The 20,778-nt window shown below is 41.2% G+C and overlaps 1 protein-coding gene across 4 annotated transcripts in view; it reads left to right on the forward strand.

The window, feature by feature from the left end:
* The first annotated feature begins 351 nt into the window (after positions 1–351).
* The window catches only part of RICTOR (RPTOR independent companion of MTOR complex 2), a 61,900-nt gene continuing 41,473 nt past the window's right edge, over positions 352–20,778 (forward strand). For 3 of the 4 annotated variants that reach the window (XM_083703399.1, XM_083703400.1, XM_083703401.1), the window contains exons 1-6: positions 352–460; positions 668–715; positions 11,190–11,287; positions 15,095–15,159; positions 17,405–17,536; positions 18,625–18,688. In XM_083703399.1, the coding sequence (XP_083559525.1) occupies positions 412–460; positions 668–715; positions 11,190–11,287; positions 15,095–15,159; positions 17,405–17,536; positions 18,625–18,688 (456 nt within the window). In that variant the 5' untranslated portion in view covers positions 352–411. Of the gene's footprint in view, positions 461–667; positions 716–4,901; positions 7,050–8,054; positions 11,288–15,094; positions 15,160–17,404; positions 17,537–18,624; positions 18,689–20,778 lie in introns of those variants that run through there. The other variant, XM_083703402.1, reaches the window with a different exon arrangement.

The raw sequence follows: 20,778 nt of genomic DNA on the forward strand, positions 1-20,778 counted from the left end.
CAGTCTCCGCTGCGCCTCATTCCCCAAAGGAAACGGGAGTCTGTGATGGGGAAGCGCCAGGATCAATTGGAATCTCGCAGCAAATAGGTTCCCACAAGGAGCAAGCCGAGGGGGCACAGCCGCCTGCCCCGAGGAGAATACAAAGGCGGCGGCGGCGGCACCCCACCCCAGGGCCTCAACAACGGCCTCACGGGCTGCCTGTCACCGGGAGTGTGCCGCCCGCCCTTCCCTTCCCACGGCTCCCTATTCCTCGAGCGAGAGCGCGCGGCTGCTGACTACTCGTGAGGGAGGGCGGACGGGCCCGGCCTCCCGCGCGCGGGCAGTAACTAGGCAAGCCGAGCGAGGCGGCTTCCTCCGCTCTCTCGCGAGATCGGGCGAGGTTTCCGGTGTTGTGACTGCGGGGCCGTAAACATGGCGGTGAGTCTCCGCGCCCGCTCGCTGAGGCACCTCCGCATTCGAGGTGAGGAGGAACCCCCGGGGGGTGGGGGGGTGGGGTTCGGCCTGCGCTTCGGGGGCGGCGGCGGGTGGGTCGGTGCCCGGCTCCTGCCTCCCCCTCCCCGGTCTCAGCATCCCGCTCCCTCCGGCCGCCGGGCTCAGCCTCTTCTCTCCTCCTCCCATCAATGACCGAATCTCGTTTTCTTTTCTCCCCCTCTTCCCCACTGCCCAGGCCGGAACGACAGCGGCGAGGAAAACGTCCCCCTCGATCTCAGCCGAGGTAATGGAGCGGCAACGGGGGGAACGGGGTGGGCACCCTGGTGGCCAGCGCCTGCCACCATCCCGCCCCCCACAAACTCCACATTCTGGGGGGGTGTTTTCAGAATGGGAGCGAATGGAGTCTGGGGCTCAGCGGGGAGAGGGGAGTCCTTTCCTGACATCAGGGTGGGGGCCCCCTGAGCTAAGGGGGGGGGGGGAGATATGTCTTCCAACAGCCGGTCCCCAGCAGGAGGGAGCCGGGAGAATACTTGCTCCAGGATGCGAACATTCCTCCCATGCCCAAGGCAATGCACATTTATTTACGGGATTAAGCCCCATGGAGCTCAGGTGGGGGTGTTAGATTGGGAATGAAACCCCTTTCTGTTCTGTGGGTCTTCCTGGCAAGCATGGGCTGCAAGGGCTACATTATTAGATCTTGTTTTCATTTAAGATAATAGTAATAAACAGGATGATAGGCTGCTAGCTGAAGCATGGTTGTGGAGCATCTTATGCCAGGTTGGTCTTGAAGACTGTCAGGGTCCCTTCCATGCTCCTCCGATTCTTCCTCCTTGAAATGGGGCTTTCCTCTTTTTAAAAAATGTGTATTACAGGCTTAAGTGCTGCACTTCTCTTTCTAACTAGAGAGGGTGAGAGTGACTGTGAGATAGCAACTCCCTGTGTTTCTCGCTTTCACCCTCGTTTTTTAACACTTTGTCCAGGAGGAGGAGAGGTGTTCTGTTTCTGTTAGCAGAAATAATTTGACTTTGTGTTCAAATCGTGAGAGTGGAAAAGAGAATTTGAGGAAATACTGAAAAGCAAGTAGTTGGCTTTGGGAAACCATAGGGCCCACCGGGCAAGCACAGGAATCCCACCCTTCATGTGTTATGGGAAGAAGAGAAATCTTAAGTCACAAGGGGAGATGGCGAAGTCTCACTCTGGTGAGCTGTTTCCTGACACATGGGGGAAGGGGGGGGGTCAGGAAAACAACAAGCAGCTGATGGATTATTGGCAGGTATGTTGCTCTCTCCACCCCCTAGACTTGTTTTGTACAGCTTGCTGTGCTGCAGGTTCATTATTTCCCGTCTGCTGGCTGCAGATGGGGCTGTTAGCAGCGTTTGAGCTTTTCAGTGCTTGGGCATTGATGTAGCCAGCAGTATGTAAATTCCAGTGGTCTTTCCAAATCCGGTTCTCTCCTACATTCTGCTTGCAAATTGATTCTGTGTTGTCAGTGATCTGCTTGGAAATAGTCCACCACTAGCCAGAGTTTGTAGATACTTAGGGCTGAACTCATGACTGCCTGTCCCTATAGGCAAGCTGACTTCTATTATACTTGGATATAGATCTTAAGACAAGGTGGCAGTTAGAATTCTTATCACAGTGAAATTTTTGAAAAACAATTTGGATGCTTTGTATATTTCTCATAGGGTTTTTTTTTTTACTTCAATTACAGGCATATACAGAATATAACTGTACAGAGGTGTAGCATAATATGCTGCATATATTAACTGTTAGTGTACTGTGTAAAGAGAAAACAAATACCAACAAACTTTTCATTGCTGCATTTTAACAAAAATATGTTAAAATATAAAGTTTATGTTTTTGATGAAACAGTGAGTAGATATATTCGGAAGTATTAAGAGTGCTGCATGTTATGGATTCCAGATAATTTGTACTGCAAAATAGAAATATATGACACCATATATAAGTAGACTGGGTATGGTACTTATAGAAGTATGTAATTGGTGCTTTTCCACATGAAAATAAGGTAGCATTGAAATAACTGAGAAAATAGTGTGTGGTAAACATCAGGCCGAAAGCACATTTTGAAATCTATAATGTTTCAGTGTCATATTCAAGGCCCACTGGAGGCCAGAAGTCCCCCAGTAGGAAGATACCACACTATTCATTTGATTCATGTGTTTTCTCTATTTGAATGTAACTAGAATAATGTGAGACTGGAGTACAGTACTGCTGTGGTAATATCTGAATTAGCACTAGAGTGAATTGGAAAATAGGTGTTGAAGAATTGTAAGAGTTAAAATTCAGTGTTGAAATTCAAAAGAAGATTGTTTTTAAAAAGCTTGTTCTTACATTGCAGTTTGGTGTTTGCCCAATAAGCATATTTTTTAAAAAAACAACAACACTGTTTTGTGCTATGCTGGTTACTGTGTGCCCATTTTCTACATTACTGGGAAAATACATATTTACATATTTATTTATGAAGGTCCTAAGATGCAAGTAGCATCTAGGGCAGTCTTTGAGCTTTCACTTCAATATTGTTTTTGTGTTACTTTGGTTTGTTGCATTAGGAAATTCAGCCCATGGCATCAGCATGTTGTAGTTGCCAGTTCCGGGGACACTAAGAATTCCTTTTTTTATCAATGGCTTTTTGTTTTGCTTGTGCCCATGCAGGCCTGTTTGCTCCCATATTATGTTAGATCTCCTCTTGCCACAAACAGATAGGTACATCAGTTTAACTGTATGTGATATAGAATTGTAGAAATTCACATATTTCTGTTATCTTGTCTATTTCTTCAAACTCATTTGAGAAGATTAACCTGAATATGCATCCCCTGGGAAATAGATGAATTTATTAAGGATCTTGTGATGCTATACCATTTCTAAAGCCAACCTATGGCTAGTTAGCATTAATGTTGTCCCTTGATATTTGAAAGTGATCTCTGCTACTACCTGTGTTTATACAGTCAGCTCAGTGATCCTTGGATAACAGCCCCCTAAACTCATTCCCAACCTCTGATCTGTTTTTACTTTCAAGAGGTGGATGAGAGGTTGAAGTAAGCTAAAAATGATTCAGTGGCACGTGGCAGGATGAAAAGCTTTTGGCTTGTCTCTTCTCCTTAATCTCTGGATAAGTAATCCATGTAAACAATAGCCAACTTGTAGCTCTCGTAGATGGATAGAACTGAGTTACGACACTCACGCTGTGGAAAAGTGACCTGAGCCTTTTGCTGTGCTTCTATGGTTTTGTTGCTCAAAAGGAGAAAAAACATCTTTATTCTGGAGTCATTTATTGACTTTATTCGGGGTGGGCTCCCCTTTCAGTAACTTCTCTAGATGAGACTCCAAAACAGGAAAGAGGATGCAAGTTACTTACACATTTTCTTTCTACTATTGCATGCCATGTGAAAAGTCACCTCCAATTTCCTGCATAACTTTGACGCGCATAGCTGAATGCAAGTCATGACCAATGCAGTGTGGTCTCCCAAGTCCCCAAGCAATCAGTGTTTATTGAGCCCCTGGTCAGCTGACATGCCTGACTGGTGGGCTACAATTGTCTTGGTGGATCAAACGTTTTCCAGCCCTGCTTGAAAGAAACACAATAACTTTTGAATGACTGAGAAATAGTCAAGGGCAGGCATAGGCAAACTCGGCCCTCCAACTGTTTTGGGTCTGCAACTCCCATCATCCCTAGCTAACAGGACCAGTGATCAGGGATGATGGGAATTGTAGTCCCAAAACAACTGGAGGGCCGAGTTTGCCTATGCCTGGTCAAGGGGAAAGGAGCTGAAAGTTTGGGATAACCACCTCTGAATACTGAATGTGTAAGCAAGCTCCAAACTACCCATTTTTATTCAACATCCTAAAAGCTTAAACAGTTTTTAGAAGAATTGAGGATCCCTGCTCTTAAGCAAAAAACATCACAGTTTAAATGGATAATTGTATCAATGCTGAAATAACATGTTTTTTAATTAGACAAACATACTGAACCAAAATACCTATTTGTATACAACAGATGATAAATAACATAGATGAACCTGGTAATATATATATAAAGAGATACCAAAGGTTTCAACACATTTCAACCTCAAAATGTCATTAGTGGGAAATTGTACAATTTAAAAATAAATCTCTACATGCAGGATATTATAGAATCCAAAAATTTTTATTAGGTATGGATACTTATTTCAAAAGTAGGAAATCTGTGGCCCTTGAGATGTTGTTGGACTCCCAACTCTCATCAGCTCCAGCCCGCATGGCCAGCTGTTAGGGATGGTTACAGATATGGAGTGCCACAGGTCCCCCACCATTAATTTAGTTTATTAAATCACACGTTATTGTATACTTTTTAATTTAACTTCTTGGATTGGTTTAGTTTGGTTTATGGTTAACACTAGATCATATTTTTGTTTTGTTGAATTTATCAAGCAACATCCTTGATGTGAACATGGATGATTGATACTGAAATATGTAGGATTTCACAATTTGTGTATATAAATTTGATCACTTGGATATCTGTCACATCTGAACATTAGTAGGTACCTTGTCCAAATATAATCATGAATATATACAGTCTGGCATCATAGGTTAAAATCCTGTTAGTTGCAGTGTGGGTTGAATGCCTCTTAAGCCTCTCAAAGTTCAGAACTTTCATGATGGATTACATTAAGAGTATGCTGTGTTGCAAATGAACTATTGTTTTATGTTGTGAAATATCCTGTTAGAAACAAAAATCCAAAGGAACTGTGGGAAAGATTCTACAAATGTGGTTGCCTTCAGAGTCTTGGAATCTCTTTCTGACAACAGACTGAAATATCTCTCTTCCTTCCAGTTCTTTGTGCCTCACAGAAAACTGGGGTGAATAGGGATGTGTATCTTACTTTATGTGGTCCGCTACCCTCTGGAATCCTGTGTGCATGTTGGGAAACCTGGAGAATGTTCTCAGCAAGCCAGAATATGTGAACTGATGACTATAGTGATATAATTTTGAATATCTGAGACTATTTCAAGTGTTATTGATCTCAGTTTCATATTTAGTAGCATTGGTTCTCAAATTCTTTATTAGAGAAGACATATTATCCCCCTTTCCCATTCTTTTCTACTCCTTTCACCTGAAGCAAACAACATGTCAGCTTTGCTGGGTCTTTGGCCAGCATTTGAAAATAAGTGTTTTCCATTATACAGTTCACATTTTTAAACATTGATATGAAGATTACTCTTGTTGAGGGCAGAGAATTTAAATGCTAAAATGCTAAGAAAATAATCTTCATATTTGTAGACAGTCCTTCCTATGAAAAGCTCATTGGGGTAGTCTAATTTCATCTGTACAACAGTCCTCTGAGGTAAGCTATGTGGGTAAAAGGTAATATTATGTCTGATTTGGTATTTGAACCAAAGTTCTATTCCAAGTTGACTACTCTGCTCAAAGAGTAATCTTTGAATGTAATGTGTTACAATGGAATACATGCACACACACACGAGTTGGATGTGGACCAGTAAATTGAAGCTGAATCCTGAGATGTGTTCTGAGTTATTGAGTCTAGGAAGTGGGAAGACTTCATGTTCTGGCTGTGTTTGCACTGGGAGGAAGGAGCAGGTCTGTAGTTTTAGGGTTTTCTTGGATCCAAAGCTGTCACTGGAGGCTCAAGGAGGCTTGGTACCTAGCAGTGTTTATTTCTAGCTTTGGCTGGTTCGCCAGCTGTGGCTTATTTTGAAGAGAGATGCCTTGGCCATTGTATTCCACATTCTGGTAACTTCCAGACTGGTCTATTGCCATGTGATCTACGTGGGACTACCCTTGAGGACTATTGGAAAACTTCAACTGGTCCAAAGTGCAGCAGCCAGATCACTGGCCAGGGTTCTAATTTGAATTCTTATAACCTCCATTTTAAAATACCTGCACTGGTTGCCAGCTTGTTTCTGGGCCCAGTTCATGATTCTCACAGTGTTTAAAGACCTAAGCTATTTAGGCCCAAGTATCTGAAAGACTTCCCAGAAGAGCTAGATATGTTTCTCCACCTCTGGCTTAGAACTTTTGGCTCCATTGCATGCCCTAAATATCTACGCCATTGGGGTACAACACTTAATAGCTAAGCTGGTAAGTGTGCAATTGCCTATTTTGTGAGGGAGTTGTCTGTTGGAAGAGGCAACACCAATTCTGTTCACATGCCCTCAGTATACACACCAGAGTAGTTTGAGAAGTTTGAAAGGAGTCTACACCCCCTCTAGCAATTGGTTAGCATCTCCAAGACCCGCCACTCTTTCTCTTAGATGTTAGAAGCTTGAATTCCATACTTAACCAAATTAATGATGTAAAATAATAAATGGAATACAGTGGTACCTTGGGTTACATATGCTTCAGGTTAAGAACTTTGCTTCAGGATAAGAACAGAAATTGGGCTCCGGCGGCGCAGCGGCAGCAGGAAGCCCGATTAGCTAAAGTGGTGCTTCAGGTTAAGAGCAGTTTCGGGTTAAGAATGGACCTCCCGAGGTACCACTGTATAGACTTATTATTTATAAACATCCATTGTTAATTACTAGATACGTGCTACTTATATGAATTTCAGCATAAATGTCCAAGTAATTTAGAATTCCACCAGAAGGAGTTTGCAGATACAGTGGTGCCCCGCAAGATGAACGCCTCGAAAGACGAAAAACCCACTAGACGAAAGGGTTTTCCGTTTTGGAGGCGCTTCGCAAAACGAATTTCCCTATGGGCTTGCTTCGCAAGAAGAAAGCCCATAGGGAAATCTCCGGGGACCTCTTTTAAATGCTAGCGGTGGGGAGCAAAGCCTTTCCCCCCCCCCCGTGGCCTTCAGAAGAGGTCCAGGAAGGCCGGCGGGGGCCGAAAGGCTTTGCTCCCCACCGCCAGCATTTTAAAAGCAGTCTGGGATAGCAGGGAAGCGCTTCCCGCTATCCCAGATGGCTTTTGAAGGCAGGCGGGGGGGGGGGAGCAAAATCCTCCCAGACGGCTTTTGAAGGCAGGCGGGGGGGAGCAAAGACTTTTGCCCCCCGCCCGCCTTCAGAAGAGGTCCTGGACCTCTTCTGAAGGCGGGCGGGGGGCAAAAGTCTTTGCTCCCCCCTGCCTGCCTTCCCGGGAGAGCGGAGAAACGCAGCGCGTTTCTCCGCTGTCCCGGAGGGCTTTTGAAGGTCCAGGACCTCTTCTGAAGGCGGGCGGGGGGCAAAAGTCTTTGCTCCCCCCCGCCTGCCTTCAAAAGCCGTCCGGGAGCATTTTAAAATCGCCCCGGGACAGCGGAGGAATTCTCCGCTGTCCCGGGGGCTTTTAAAATGCTGGGGGACGGCAGCGAAGCCTTTGCTGCCGCCCGCCAGCATTTTAAGATCGCCCTGGGACAGCGGAGAAGTCTCCGCTGTCCCGGGAAGGCAGGCGGGGGGGGGGGGAGCAAAGACTTTCGCTCCCCGCCGGCCTTCAGAAGAGGTCGGGGGACAGACTGTCCCCGGACCTGGTCTGAAGGCGGTTTCCATAGGAACGCATTAATTGATTTTTAATGCATTCCTATGGGAAACCGTGCTTCGCAAGACGAAAAACTCGCAAAACGAAAAACTCGCAAGACGAAAAGACTTGCGGAATGAATTAATTTCATCTTGCGAGGCACCACTGTAAGTGCTACTCTGACTCCCAACTTGATTTTATACAGCTTCACCTTTCTTTAAAATGTAGGCATATTTAACTTGAAAGCTTATTTAAAATTCAATGGTGGTTTCCCTAATTGATACAGTAGTGGTTTTGCTCAATACCAAATATTTTTCAAGCTCCTTTTCTCACCACTTCTCAACCTTTAATGCTTTCACACAGTATAAATGCCCTGTTCTGGTTTTCTTATAAGTTGTGTAACTTTTGTGGCATAGCAGGACTGATAATGAGATTAAGCAGGCATACAAATATTTAATACTGTGTAACTCTTACTTTGGTTGCTGTTGCAAGATTCTGGATTTTCAAACCTTGTGGAGAAAATTTTGAAAATATAACTGCATTCCTTTTTGTGTAACTTTTGAAATACAACCAGTGCGTGTTTCAGGATTCTTTGCAATCTGAAATAGATTATATATTTTAAAAAGCAGGATGTGAATTACAAGGAAGAGTGAATAGCAGTTTACAGCTGTAGACCATGATTAATCACAGGAGTATTTGCTCACATAAGTGTGTTGAAGTGGCCAGTCCTGGCTCAGCACAAACTGAAACCAGGAATCCAGGTCCATTTCATAACAGGCTTTAAAAATCAAATATACGCATTCTTTCTCTTCTGTATACATCATCATATACATATTGATACATGTTACACACATGCACTGTACCACTGTCTGGAAGATGTTGGAATACAAGAGAGTAGCAACCTATAATTGGAATTTATTAATGAAAGAAGAAAAGGGCATTGTGGGATGGAAAAATAGTGATAGTGCTGATAGGAATCTGGGGAGGTTGTACTACTGCAGCAAAATAAAAAAGTTTATTCTGCATGTGAAAGCTTTTTTAATAAATACAAATATATTTGTATTTAATATCTTTAATAGTTCTAGTTTATGAGAAAATGGCTTCAACAACCACAAGTTCTGCACTTGTTACAAAATGTAACTGAAAAGCATGCATAGTGCCTTGGTTATTTTAAAAAATGTGTATAGAGGATATCATTGGAACAGCCTTTCTTAGCCTTGAGTCCCCAGATGTTGTTGGACTACAGCTCCCATCTTCCCTGACCTCAGGTTTAAGAGCTCCAATCTCCATCCTGCTGCAATCATGAGGATGAGATTAGTAGTTTTCACTTCCTTTTTCAACTAACTGCTGTTTAGGACATAATTGCTACCTGAAAAACTGTGGTTAGTCTACACTTAACTGTGGTTTAGGGCAGTGGTAGGGACCTTCTGAGTTTTTTGGACTCCAAGTCCCATCAGCTAATGATTATTCCTAAAGAAGTGATAAATAGCCATATTACCTGCCCATCAGCTCTCAGATGCCACAACAGTTCTCCTTGGCAAGTGGTTCTCTAGGGTCTTCGGATAAAGTCTTTCCATATGCTTGACCCTTTTGACTGGAAATAACAGTCTTGGGGCCTTCTGTGTGGAAAGTATGTGCTCTGTCCTTTCTAGTTATGAGCCTTTGATAATGAAAGGGAGTAACATACAAGCATTAACATTCTCGTACGAATTTGATTTGCCCCATCTCTTCAGGAATTTGTTTTTCTCCAGGATGTGCTCATGGTGGGATATGAATTTGCTGTGATTGGTTTTTCTTTTTTTTTCTTTTTCTGCAAAAGCTGTGGGGGCAGATTTCATTACTGAGATATGCCAGACCTCACCATAACATGCCACATACACTTTGAAAGGTTTCTCCCCAGTGATTTTTGTGTCAAGAGTGTTTATTACTTACCCAGAGAAGGAGAACATCCTTAGTTTTTGCTTGACATTCTCATTTGACCACGTTAGAATGTTTTTTCTTTTCTTTTCTTTTCTTTTCAGGAACCTTATTGAGGAAGTATCTTGTTTTTTTAATTCATGAAATCAAACATTCTAGAGAAATCTTTGAGACACTATGATTTGGTACTTGAGATGCAATACGAAATCACTTGTACAGCTCAAAGCTTTGAAAGCTAGGGTAGCTGTCACCAATATTATGCTGAAAGCGCAAAACAAAGGAATAGGAATCAGTCAAATTACATTTTCAGCAATGCTAAATTATAGGGAAGCAGTTTGTTCCCATCTATTATATGCCCTTGAAATTAAAGGTTATAACAAACTGTTAGTGGTACTTATATGCCAACACTATTCTCTTTAATCTTGTGCTTGTGGTTTGTACTACTTGATCTTGAAACGGGATGAAATGTTCTCTAGAATGGTCCCCCTGGTAATCCTGAGCTTCTCAAATGGGATATGTGACAATCTATTCCTTCTCCACAGTATGATTTCCTCCACCACCATATTCTGGTATGCTGTTGAAGAAATTTCAACTACAGTAGTGGCATTTGATGGCCTTTGCTACAACACTTCCTGAAGGGTGATATCCAACTTTAGGCATAACTACTAAAACCAGTTGACACAAGTCCGTTGATTTTAATGAGTCTGAGCTGAGTATGACAAAGGTTGGATATCACCCTGAATACTTTAACTAAAATACCTGCTGCTTCATAGTAATTGACCCCTTTCATGCAAAAAACACTGTGTAAACTCAAAACAAAGAATAGCTCCCCTAAAGTTGGATAAACTCCCTAATCCAAAACTGGCGCCAAACATTCACAAAGGTGCATGTTGAGATATGTTAGAAAATAGACCCCAGCATTCTTCACTAAGTAGGTATAATCTTCAGCAGAACCTTAGGCTGCTTCATGAAATTTTCAACCAAATTGAAAAAAAGCTTCATTTGACACTTTCAGTAGTGAAGCCTGTTTAACATATTGGGTAGTCCATGTTTGTTACTTACAATTACATTGCTAGTAAATGCCCAAATGGTGGGTCTTCCAGCTTTGGAGAGCTCTAGCTGGAATTCACCCTTTGGGTAGGATCCAGACACTTTATGCAAATTAGGTTTGGGTACGTCCTCATTTGGGGCAGGAAACAGACCTGTATTTTTTGAGAGAGAAATCTCAATTAGCCTTCGCTTCCCTCCTGGTCTTTAAACTATTAGCCTGCTGCTATCAAAATGTTTACAACTTCCTTAGAAGCAGAAATTGATTAAAGAAAGACAGGATAGGTAGTATAGTAGTTGCTTCTCTAATCTGTGCCTACCAATACTTTTCTCTCTCTTGTAGACCCTTCTGATAACCTGAGAGAGATTCTCCAAAATGTGGCCAAATTGCAAGGGGTTTCAAATATGAGAAAGCTAGGCCACTTGAATAACTTTACTAAGGTAAGAATTTTTATAATAGTTAAAGCATGTGTGTTTTGGTTTTTTTTTTTTTTTGTATCATGCCAAATCAATTGATTCAGTTGGAAAACTTGTGAGTGAATGATGTAGCGATGGGATGATAAAAGTGATGAAGGGAAAGTGATTAAAAAATCACTGTATCCGTTCATTAATGTTTTGCTGAATATTACTTACTTGGTCATCACAAGCTTTCTGCTACAGGAACTTGAGCCAGAACTTTAATGCAGTGGGTGGTATTCAGCTACATTTTACTCTGACAAGGTCCATTGAAAGTCATGGGCCTATCTTTTTAAATTTCAGAGGGTCTGCTCTGATTACAATTTAGTTGAGTAGACTTCTATGCAGTGAAAGAAATGGTTGAAGTATCTTTGACAGAAAAAGTATTCGTCATTTTGGATATGGATGGAAATAGGGAAAGACGTGTATGGAAAGACGTGTAACAAAAGAACCAAAAGAAAAGCATATTGAAAAATATGTACAGTACATCAGAAGTACATGATCTTAGGAATACTATTTTGGATAGAGAGATTGTATAAATGAACTGCCATTGATATCTATTTTATTTCATTGGTTGTAAACTGCTTTGAGGTCTGTTTTGTTGTTTTACCTGTCAAAGTCCTTTCTTTTCCATCAAACCTTTTAAGTGGACATTTTAATTCTAGTCTGTACCTGCACTGAATTTGAGTTACATATATATATGATCGTACCTTGGATCTCAAACACCTTGGCTCCCAAACGATCAAAATCTGGAAGTTAGTGTTCCGGTTTACGAACTATTTTTGGAAGCCGAATGTCCAACGGGGCTTCTGCGGCTTCCGATTGGCTGCAGGAGCTTCCTGCAGCCAATCAGAAGCCACGCTTTGGTTTCCGAATGTTTTGGAAGTCAAATGGACTTCCAGAACGGATTCCATTCGATTTCCAAGGTACGACTGTATTGTATATGCCTTGTTAATGCTTTGAGATGTTTCATGGGAAGAGATTCATAAATGGAATTAAATAAAGTAATGTGCACCACATTAGGACCAGAAATATTGAAGTTTGGCACTCAAGTGTAATTGTGCTAGCTGCATTTTTGGAAATTACGTTTAAATAGTGGAAAGGGAAAAGTTTGAAGTTTTATCCTTTTAAACAGTAATCTCCTCAGACACTTTCACTAAATGCAGGCCACCAGCTTTTTAGAGTTTCTGTGTGATGCAGTGGTTTGACATATATCCCAATAACTAAATCTTCTATTTAGGGGAAAGACAGAGGGAACTAGTGATATGATCGCTAAACCATGTGAGTGTCACACACTTGTGTCTCTCACTTGTCATGATTTCACTGGATCAAGTAACAGGCATAGCTGACTGCTGACCAACAGAACTTAAATAATATTTGTAGAATTGCTTTAGCTCATTTTGACAACATACCTAGCAAGCAGTTGAGTACCTAAAGTTAAAATTAAAAAGTGTTTGGTCCCTTTCTCCCAAAATGATCACAGGATGGGGGGAAATGGACGTAATGGCAGAAAGCTGGAGGTCATTTCCATGCTATGAAGGGTCATGAGGAGATGGGGAGCTTCCCTAATTCTTCATGCAGTTTGGGGGAGTCATTTCGTGTACTTTTGTGCTGGTGGGGATACATTAATTCCTCATTGTTTATTGTATTCTAGTTATGGATGGCCAGGCAATTTACATTAAAAGCAGAGTTGTTTTCCTCAAAAAATGCCCGTTGTCAGAAAAAGGAAACCACAACAAACTACCTTCATCAGGAAGGTTTTTTCAGTTTCTTTGTGGCTGTGTTTTAATTTTTTATTTGCAAAATAATAATAATAATCTGTGCACATGCTGAGTCCTTTAAGAAACCTGTTACCTTGTCTGTGGGTGGCCCTGTTTTGCTATTCTGCTGTTTGGCAGGGGATCAGGAACTGTGCAGTTGGAAGGAATGATAACTTTTCTCCTTTTTCTTTCACTGTGGCAGCAGCAGTGACGCCTGATAGTTCTAACTGTAAGCCACTGTTTATGTGATGACTCAGCCCTGTAGCTTGAACCATGGCTAGGTGCTATCCTGGAAATTTTCACACTTAAAATATGTAGCTTCAATATTAGTGTGGCGAAATGGTAGAGTGTTGGACTAGCACTTGGGAGAGCAGGGTTCGGATCCCCACTCAGCCCTGAAGCTCACTGGGTGACCTAGGGCCAGTCACCATCTCTGAGCCTCATCTACCTCCTAGGGTTGTTGTGAGGATGAAATGGGGAGAGGGAGAAGCATATGCACTACCATGAGCTCACTGGAATATAAAGGTAGAATATAAATGTAATAAAATAGAAAAAAATATACAGTGGTACCTCAGGTTACATACGCTTCAGGTTATATACGCTTCAGGTTACACACTCCGCTAACCCAGAGATAGTGCTTCAGATTAAGAACTTTGCTTCAGGATAAGAACAGAAATCGTGCTCCGGCGGCGCGGCAGCAGCAGGAGGCCCCATTAGCTAAAGTGGTGCTTCAGGTTAAGAACTGTTTCAGGTTAAGTACAGACCTCCGGAACGAATTAAGTACTTAACCCGAGGTACCACTGTATCTCTACACTAAAGGTAATATTTTTGGTATTTCCAACAACTACTCAGAATGCGTTGTACATGCTAAGTATTGTCAATAAGTAACTGAGTTCACCATATAGGTTTTTAAGATACCATACTGCCTTTTTGGTTATTTACTGGTTGTAAACTATAGAGATGGGGAACCTCATGCTTGGGAGTGGAAGGTGGCATTCCTGGCCTCTGTTTGACCCTTGGGATTCTCCTCAGTCTTATGCCCATCCCCTTGCCAGATGCCTCACCTTCAAGGAGTGCATTTCCCTGGCAGGAATGTGTCATTGAACTGTGATAATGCCTCTGGCTTGCCTTGATGGAGGGGTGTCTGTAGAAACCTCTGACTTTTATGTGGCAGGAATGTAGATTACCATAGAAAGGTAAGACGTAACATCTGTTATTCTGCCCACGTTTCCCCCTCTGACCTGCCCACCATTGGCACTCTAGAATTCAACCCTCAGGCTGAAGAAGCCGCCCCCCCCCCCCGCTGCCACCCACTGTTGTAAAACAACATCCCACTTCCCCTTTTCCAAGTGTTTATAGTACGATGACACATTCTGGCACCCCATGAAAAAATGTTTTCTTAAAGAGTACTTGCAAGTTAAAGTTTGTTTAGTGGTGTATAACCCAACCCGTTTTTTTTGCAGAGCTGAAAAAATGCTTTTCACTTGAATTTCACTTTTCTAGTTTCTATCCCTTTAAGATATTCTGCCACTTACCTGGAAACCTTTCTGTTAGAAGGTGACCTGCTTATCTGTGTTTTTAACAGCTGAATCATATAAAGCAATCTTTATCCTCTTGGCAGCCTGTATTTATAGATGTATAAACTAACGCGGCAGCAGTGAATTTGCACTTTTGCAAATGTCGAGAGTGGCAGAGGTTGGCTCCATGCACTTCAGAATGAATAGTGCTGTAGAAATAGATTGGACAAAGATGTGAAACTATTGTCATGAAACTAATTTCAGTCATTTGAATTATCAGCATAGTTTATTTAAAGTACTTGCTTTTTTTAAAAAAATAAAAATAAAGGTTTGCTAAAATGCAATAAGATCATAACACATCTTTCTCTTTCAGCAATACCTTGAAAATAATTGCTTAGTTTGGTTATAAGACTAGAAAGCCAGGGAGAGTTTTGAGTAGCTATGGAGAAAAGTTTGTTTGACCTGTTACAAAACTCCTTACCCGGCCAGTTGACATACACATTTTTTATTTGCAGCTTCTTTGTAATGCTGGTCATACTGAAGAAAAGCTAGGTTTTACTTATGAAAACATCATCATATGGTAAGTCTCTCTCTTTTTATATTGGAGCATTATTTAGACCATTCATGAATGATAAGCTAGTGTTTCTGTGACTGTTGTTTCAGTTGTAAGCTAAACAGCATGTTGGATGCCAATGTGTTGAGGTCATGATACAGATTGTTCTGAGTATGTGGCAGGTGCTCTATCTATTGCAGAGTTCTTGATTCTGATAATGCATTAGAAGCTGAAGACCAGAAACATCTCAGCCATGATCAGTACTTGTGTTGGAGGAAGGAGGTACTAGTCTAGGCTCTGTGCCCCTTTTGTCATTTCTTGTCCCTTAACTTCTACCCAGTAGCATTTTTTCTATGCAGTCTTTGGTCATAGGGATGACCTGTAGAAATGCTTAGTGTGAGCCTGGTAGCTTGTCTCAGATGGCACAGACAGGCTGCTGTTTGCCAGGTTTTCTATTGAGTCCATCGCGTAGAAAATCTGTGAGCAATTTATCAACTGAAAAGTCTGATTTTACAACGTTAGCTAAAGACCTGCAGGATTTCTTAAAACTATTGCATTGAAATTGTGTTAAAGTAATATGCTTAATATTTTATAAGCACAAATATGAAAGGTGTTTTTTTGTAGTGGTAGGGGAAAATGTCTGTAAAAATCTCTTACCCAGTGAAGAATCTTGATATTCACAATACTATGTTGTTCTCTGTTAAGTTTGTGTATCAGAAAATATTATTTATTTTACTATTAGCATGGGCAGCAGTCCACATCTCATTTACTGCTAAATTCAGTAGAACTTGTACAGAATAACTCTGCTCCATTAAAATCAGTGAGAATTTAGCACTTGTTGTCTATAGCAGTTAAGTGGTATACAGTTGTACCTTGGTTCTCGAACGCCTTGTGACTCAAATGTTTTGGCTCCCGAACACTGCAAACCTGGAAGTAAGTGTTCTAGTTTGCGAACTTTTTTGGGAAGCCAAACATCCGACGCAGCTTCCGATTGAGTGCAGGAAGCTCCTGCAGCCAATTAGAAGCCACACCTTGGTTTTTGAAAGACAAATGGACTTCCGGAATGGATGCCATTCAAGAACCAAGATATGACTGTATTGTAAACAAATATAGTGATATATTACTTTCATGGGCAATGAAACCACCCAAAAGGTTATGGATCACTTCTGTGTGATCAACTTCCTGTTACCAATCACTACTTCAAGTCTGAGTGCAGAATTATTTTTATTTTGGGGGGGGGGGGGTTGTAGACTTGAAGTGTAATCTGATATTTAAAACAAGATGTGACATTGCAGCAGCTTGTGATAATTCTTGCGATAATTCCTAATATTTTAGCAATTATTTAATTTCTACTTTAGGTAGGGAAGTGGCTAGTGGACTGGATCCAGTTCCTACCCTACCTTTAATTATAATTTTTAAAAAGTGCAAATGAATCCAGAGAAGAGAAACTAGCACCTCCTATCTAATTATTGGTATTAAAGAATCATTACATTAACAGATTGCTAGAGCTATTATCTGTCTTTGAACTTCTCAACTAAAAATCCAGTTAATGTGTGCCAGCCGTAGAAAGAATGGATTCCACAGTCAAAGGGCCTAAGGCAGATAATTCCCTGAAATAGCTACAGAGGTAAGCAAAAACAGTCTGTCATTAAGCAGTGTGATCAGAATAGCTTCCCTAACCCTGAAAGTGGTGAACAATTGGCCTCTGTTTGTGCAAGCGGGACCATCCAGCTGAGCTTTTGAGACGCATAAGCTCTTTAGCACTGATTTTTTTTTAACCAAAGAAGCTTCAGAACAGGAAGTATTGGGCCACACACATTCCACACACCCTAGCCCAAATAATGACATCACAGGCTGAGATGGTAAGTATTGTTTAATATTCTCTCCACTGTTGGTTGGATTTTACAAATTGGCATTGGTGGGAGCGTCCGGCCAGCTTTGAAGTGGAAACCAAATTACTTATTACTAAGCTGTTGAAAACTTGGTGTTCACAATTGTGTAATTATTTAAAATGAGGACATGCTCTTCATGGAAACAGGCAGTCTTAACTTACTTTCATTATTAATATTGTTTTCAGCAAGGAGAAGAAAATGCGAAGCAGTGGAGAGTTTTGCTTACATCTTGGGTGTTAAAATGTCTAACATGAATACCTGCGTAGTTAAGCATGGATCTGTTCCTGCCTCGCAGAAAGGAAGAGGGAGTCTGTTTTTAGCAAAAGGGACACACTTAATTATTTAAAGCCTGAGTGATTTTCTTATCATTTCCATCGTAGTTTGCGATTAGCTTTACTGAATGAAGCAAAAGAGGTGCGAGCGGCAGGGCTGCGAGCCCTTCGATACCTTATCCGAGACTCCAGTATTCTGCAGAAGGTGTTAAAATTAAAAGTGGATTACTTGATAGCCAGGTAATAATAATTTGATACTGTATTTGAAATCTTTTTCCTGATTTGGATAATGAATCACCAGTTCAACCTTTTCGTTTGAGCAGATCGCAACCTGTTACATTTAATAGATGCCTGCTTTGAGTGACGTGAAACAATAAGGGTTGTATGCAGCAGCGTCACTCAGCTGATGGTCAGGCTTTCTTTGATGAAATGAGGAGAGAAGAAATATTTAGCAGTTCCCCGCCCACCCTGCAGCCTCCTGTGTCTCCCTGCATTGCTCTGGAAGGGCTCCCCAGCTCTCTGGAACAGTTTTAGGAGGGGCAAGGGGCTTTAAGGTGAAGACAGAACCACTGAAAATTATTTTACTCCCTGTTCGTTGATAGAAGCCTCAACACTAGCTGAGTGACCCTGCTGGGTACAATCCCAAATGCACAACTTTTCAAAATAAACTTATTTTGAAATTGGAAATGGGAGAAACACGACTAATCTCTAAATATTGATTGCATAGCCTGGTTTTATTGAAAGATTGCCTCAAATATATTGTTGCATTGGGTTTAGCTGGTTGCACAGAATTGTAAATTGAGGGGCTTTGGTGCAAGTGGCTGTCTGGACTGTTTTGCACCAGTCATCTCAAGAACTTGAACCTTGCCGCTATATGTTCAAAAGTAAAAAACGAATATATCTGGGAAATGCACTGCTGTTTTAAAATGCGCTACATTCTGCCACCTTGAACCCTAATTAAAGTATTTTTTTTAAAAAAATTATATTTATTGTAATTTTGACATTGAACTCAACAATAACAATAACAACAAAAACCACTACACACTACACAAATACAAAAAAGAAAAATTACAAAACAAGTAAAAAAGATGCACAATCAAACGTATAAGAAAAAAAGGGGGGGGGAGAAAACAGCACATAAAATTATACTTTCCAAAATGTCCTTTCATTAACTTGTTCCTTTGACTTCCTCTCGCCTCCCTTTTTGCATTCTATTTTAATTTGTTGGTTTCAGCAAATCCTTCTGATACTCTGGTTTCTCTTCAGATCGTATAAATCTTTTGCCTTTTCCTAATTAAAGTATTTCCTCCTCATTTTTGTGCTTTTAGGTGCATTGATATACAGCAGAGTAATGAAGTAGAAAGGACACAAGCACTTCGTTTAGTCAGGAAGGTATGTTTGGAAACAATAGCATAGTGCAATTTTCTGCTGAATAACCCAAAACCAAATTCTGTATGACTGTGGAAGAAGCAGTGTTGGAAACACCGTGTTGCTATAATGTGTGAAATGGCTGGAGTATTGCAACTGTGTTGCAAATAGAGTTGTAAAAATAGAAACAGAGTGTACAAATGCAACAGCTAGTTAGTATCCATAAGTTCCATGAAGACTGCCTGTGAGTAGGGCAGTTTATTGTCTTTTCTTCCCACTGTTGTATAGCCCTGTATGCTCTCCCATACAGGTAAGGAGATCAGGAGCCCTCAGACCAAGCCATTTGAGGAAAATAATCACTGTATTTTTCACTCTATAAGACACACCAGACCATAAGACGCACCTAGTTTTTGGAGGAGAAAAACAATAAAAAAAATATTCTGAATCTCAGAAGCCAGAACAGCAAGAGGGATCGCTGCACAGTGAAAGCAGCAATCCCTCTTGCTGTTCTGGCTTCTGGGATAGCTGCACAGCCTGCGTTCGCTCCATAAGACGCACACACATTTCCCCTTACTTTTTAGGAGGGAAAAAGTGAGTCTTATAGAGCAAAAAATATGGTACATTCAAAACTACTTCTGTAAGTTTGATTTCCTTTTCACACTCAGTCACTGCAGTTATGTATTGAGCTACTAACAGGTATTTTATCAGTAGATATTAAATTGTAAATTTGAAGCAATAAGCCAAATCACTTTAAAGTATTTCATAAGATGGGATTTTATTTCTACTATAGTTTTAGCATTCCAACAAACTAATAAGCAATCTTCCTTTTTCAATTGTGTGATACAGACAAAATTTGTTAGTAAAAGAACCCAAGCTACAATAAGTGGTCACTTGTTTGTACTTTCCTGCCACCCATGACGAGCATAAGTTTGTTCGTGCCTTCAATGCAAGAACATAAGTTCTTGTATTTGTGAAAGAGATTGCTACTCTGTTTCTAGTGTAATGGTACAAAATACAAATTAATTAAATGAAAATTTATCTTGTTGGTGGGAGAAGGGTGTAGCTTTTCCTTTGAAGTCTAGTCTGAAGGAGCTTCCTGTTACCTGGTATCAGATGATGATTTACAAAGCAAGAGTTTCTCAAAAATATTGTAAATCTTTCATTGTTGAAAGGCAACTTGCAAATAAAGCAGATTCCTCTCTCCCATCCTGTCTTAAGTAGGAAAGGAAGAAATTTGATGAGTTCCTATAAGTAGACTATATAAAGGGTCACATAGTCCATTGCATCAGAGTAGCTGTTCCAACATTTTCCATAGTAACTGGAAATTTCTTTGCTAGAGCAAAGCCAATATACATGTCTTACAACAGGCATAGGCAAACTCAGCCCTCCAGGTGTTTTGAAACTACAATTCCCATCATCCCTGACCACTGGTCCTATTAGCTATGGATGATGGGAGTTGTAGTCCCAAAACATCTGGAGGGCTGAGTTTGCCTATGCCTGTCTTATAATAACTTTTCTCTAATTTAGAAAGGTGGGAAAACAGTGATTGGAGTATACAGTGCTCAGCCTCTTCCTCTTTTCAGACAGTTATTTTTGTAATGTATATTCTACTCCAGCTTCCTCCAAAAGGTTCTTGTTTTTCTTTTGGGGGACTTCCCACATTACTTTTGAAAAGTATTGTAGGGTCCTGAGACCTATGCCGATGTTGTATTTAAGGGGGAGAAACACAATGTGGTGGGGAATCATGCCTGCCCTGACTCGCTTCTGGTGCGCCTGCTGATGCCTGACATTCATGCACTTGAACGGGGTTGCATAGGAGGCCACACATGTAGGTCTAATGGGTGCAATCTTGATGTATAAATTACATGGATTAGGCTTTTGCACATTGTGCTGTATGTGTGGAGGCCCTGATGCAAACATGACATCCATTGTGCAGATGCCATGCGGAGGCAGTATGGATCTGCATGATCCTTCCCAAATACAATGGCTGCATAGAGGTATGGAGACGCTGGAATTATTTGCTTTTCTAAGAAAATGCATGAGCCCTGCGCTGCTGTTTCGTTTCCAGCTTTGCCCCACAATTTATCTGCTGTAAATACTTCAGGAAAGAAGGG

The sequence above is a fragment of the Podarcis gaigeae genome (assembly GCF_964106915.1).
Source record: "Podarcis gaigeae genome assembly, chromosome: 11".
NCBI lineage: Eukaryota > Metazoa > Chordata > Lepidosauria > Squamata > Lacertidae > Podarcis > Podarcis gaigeae.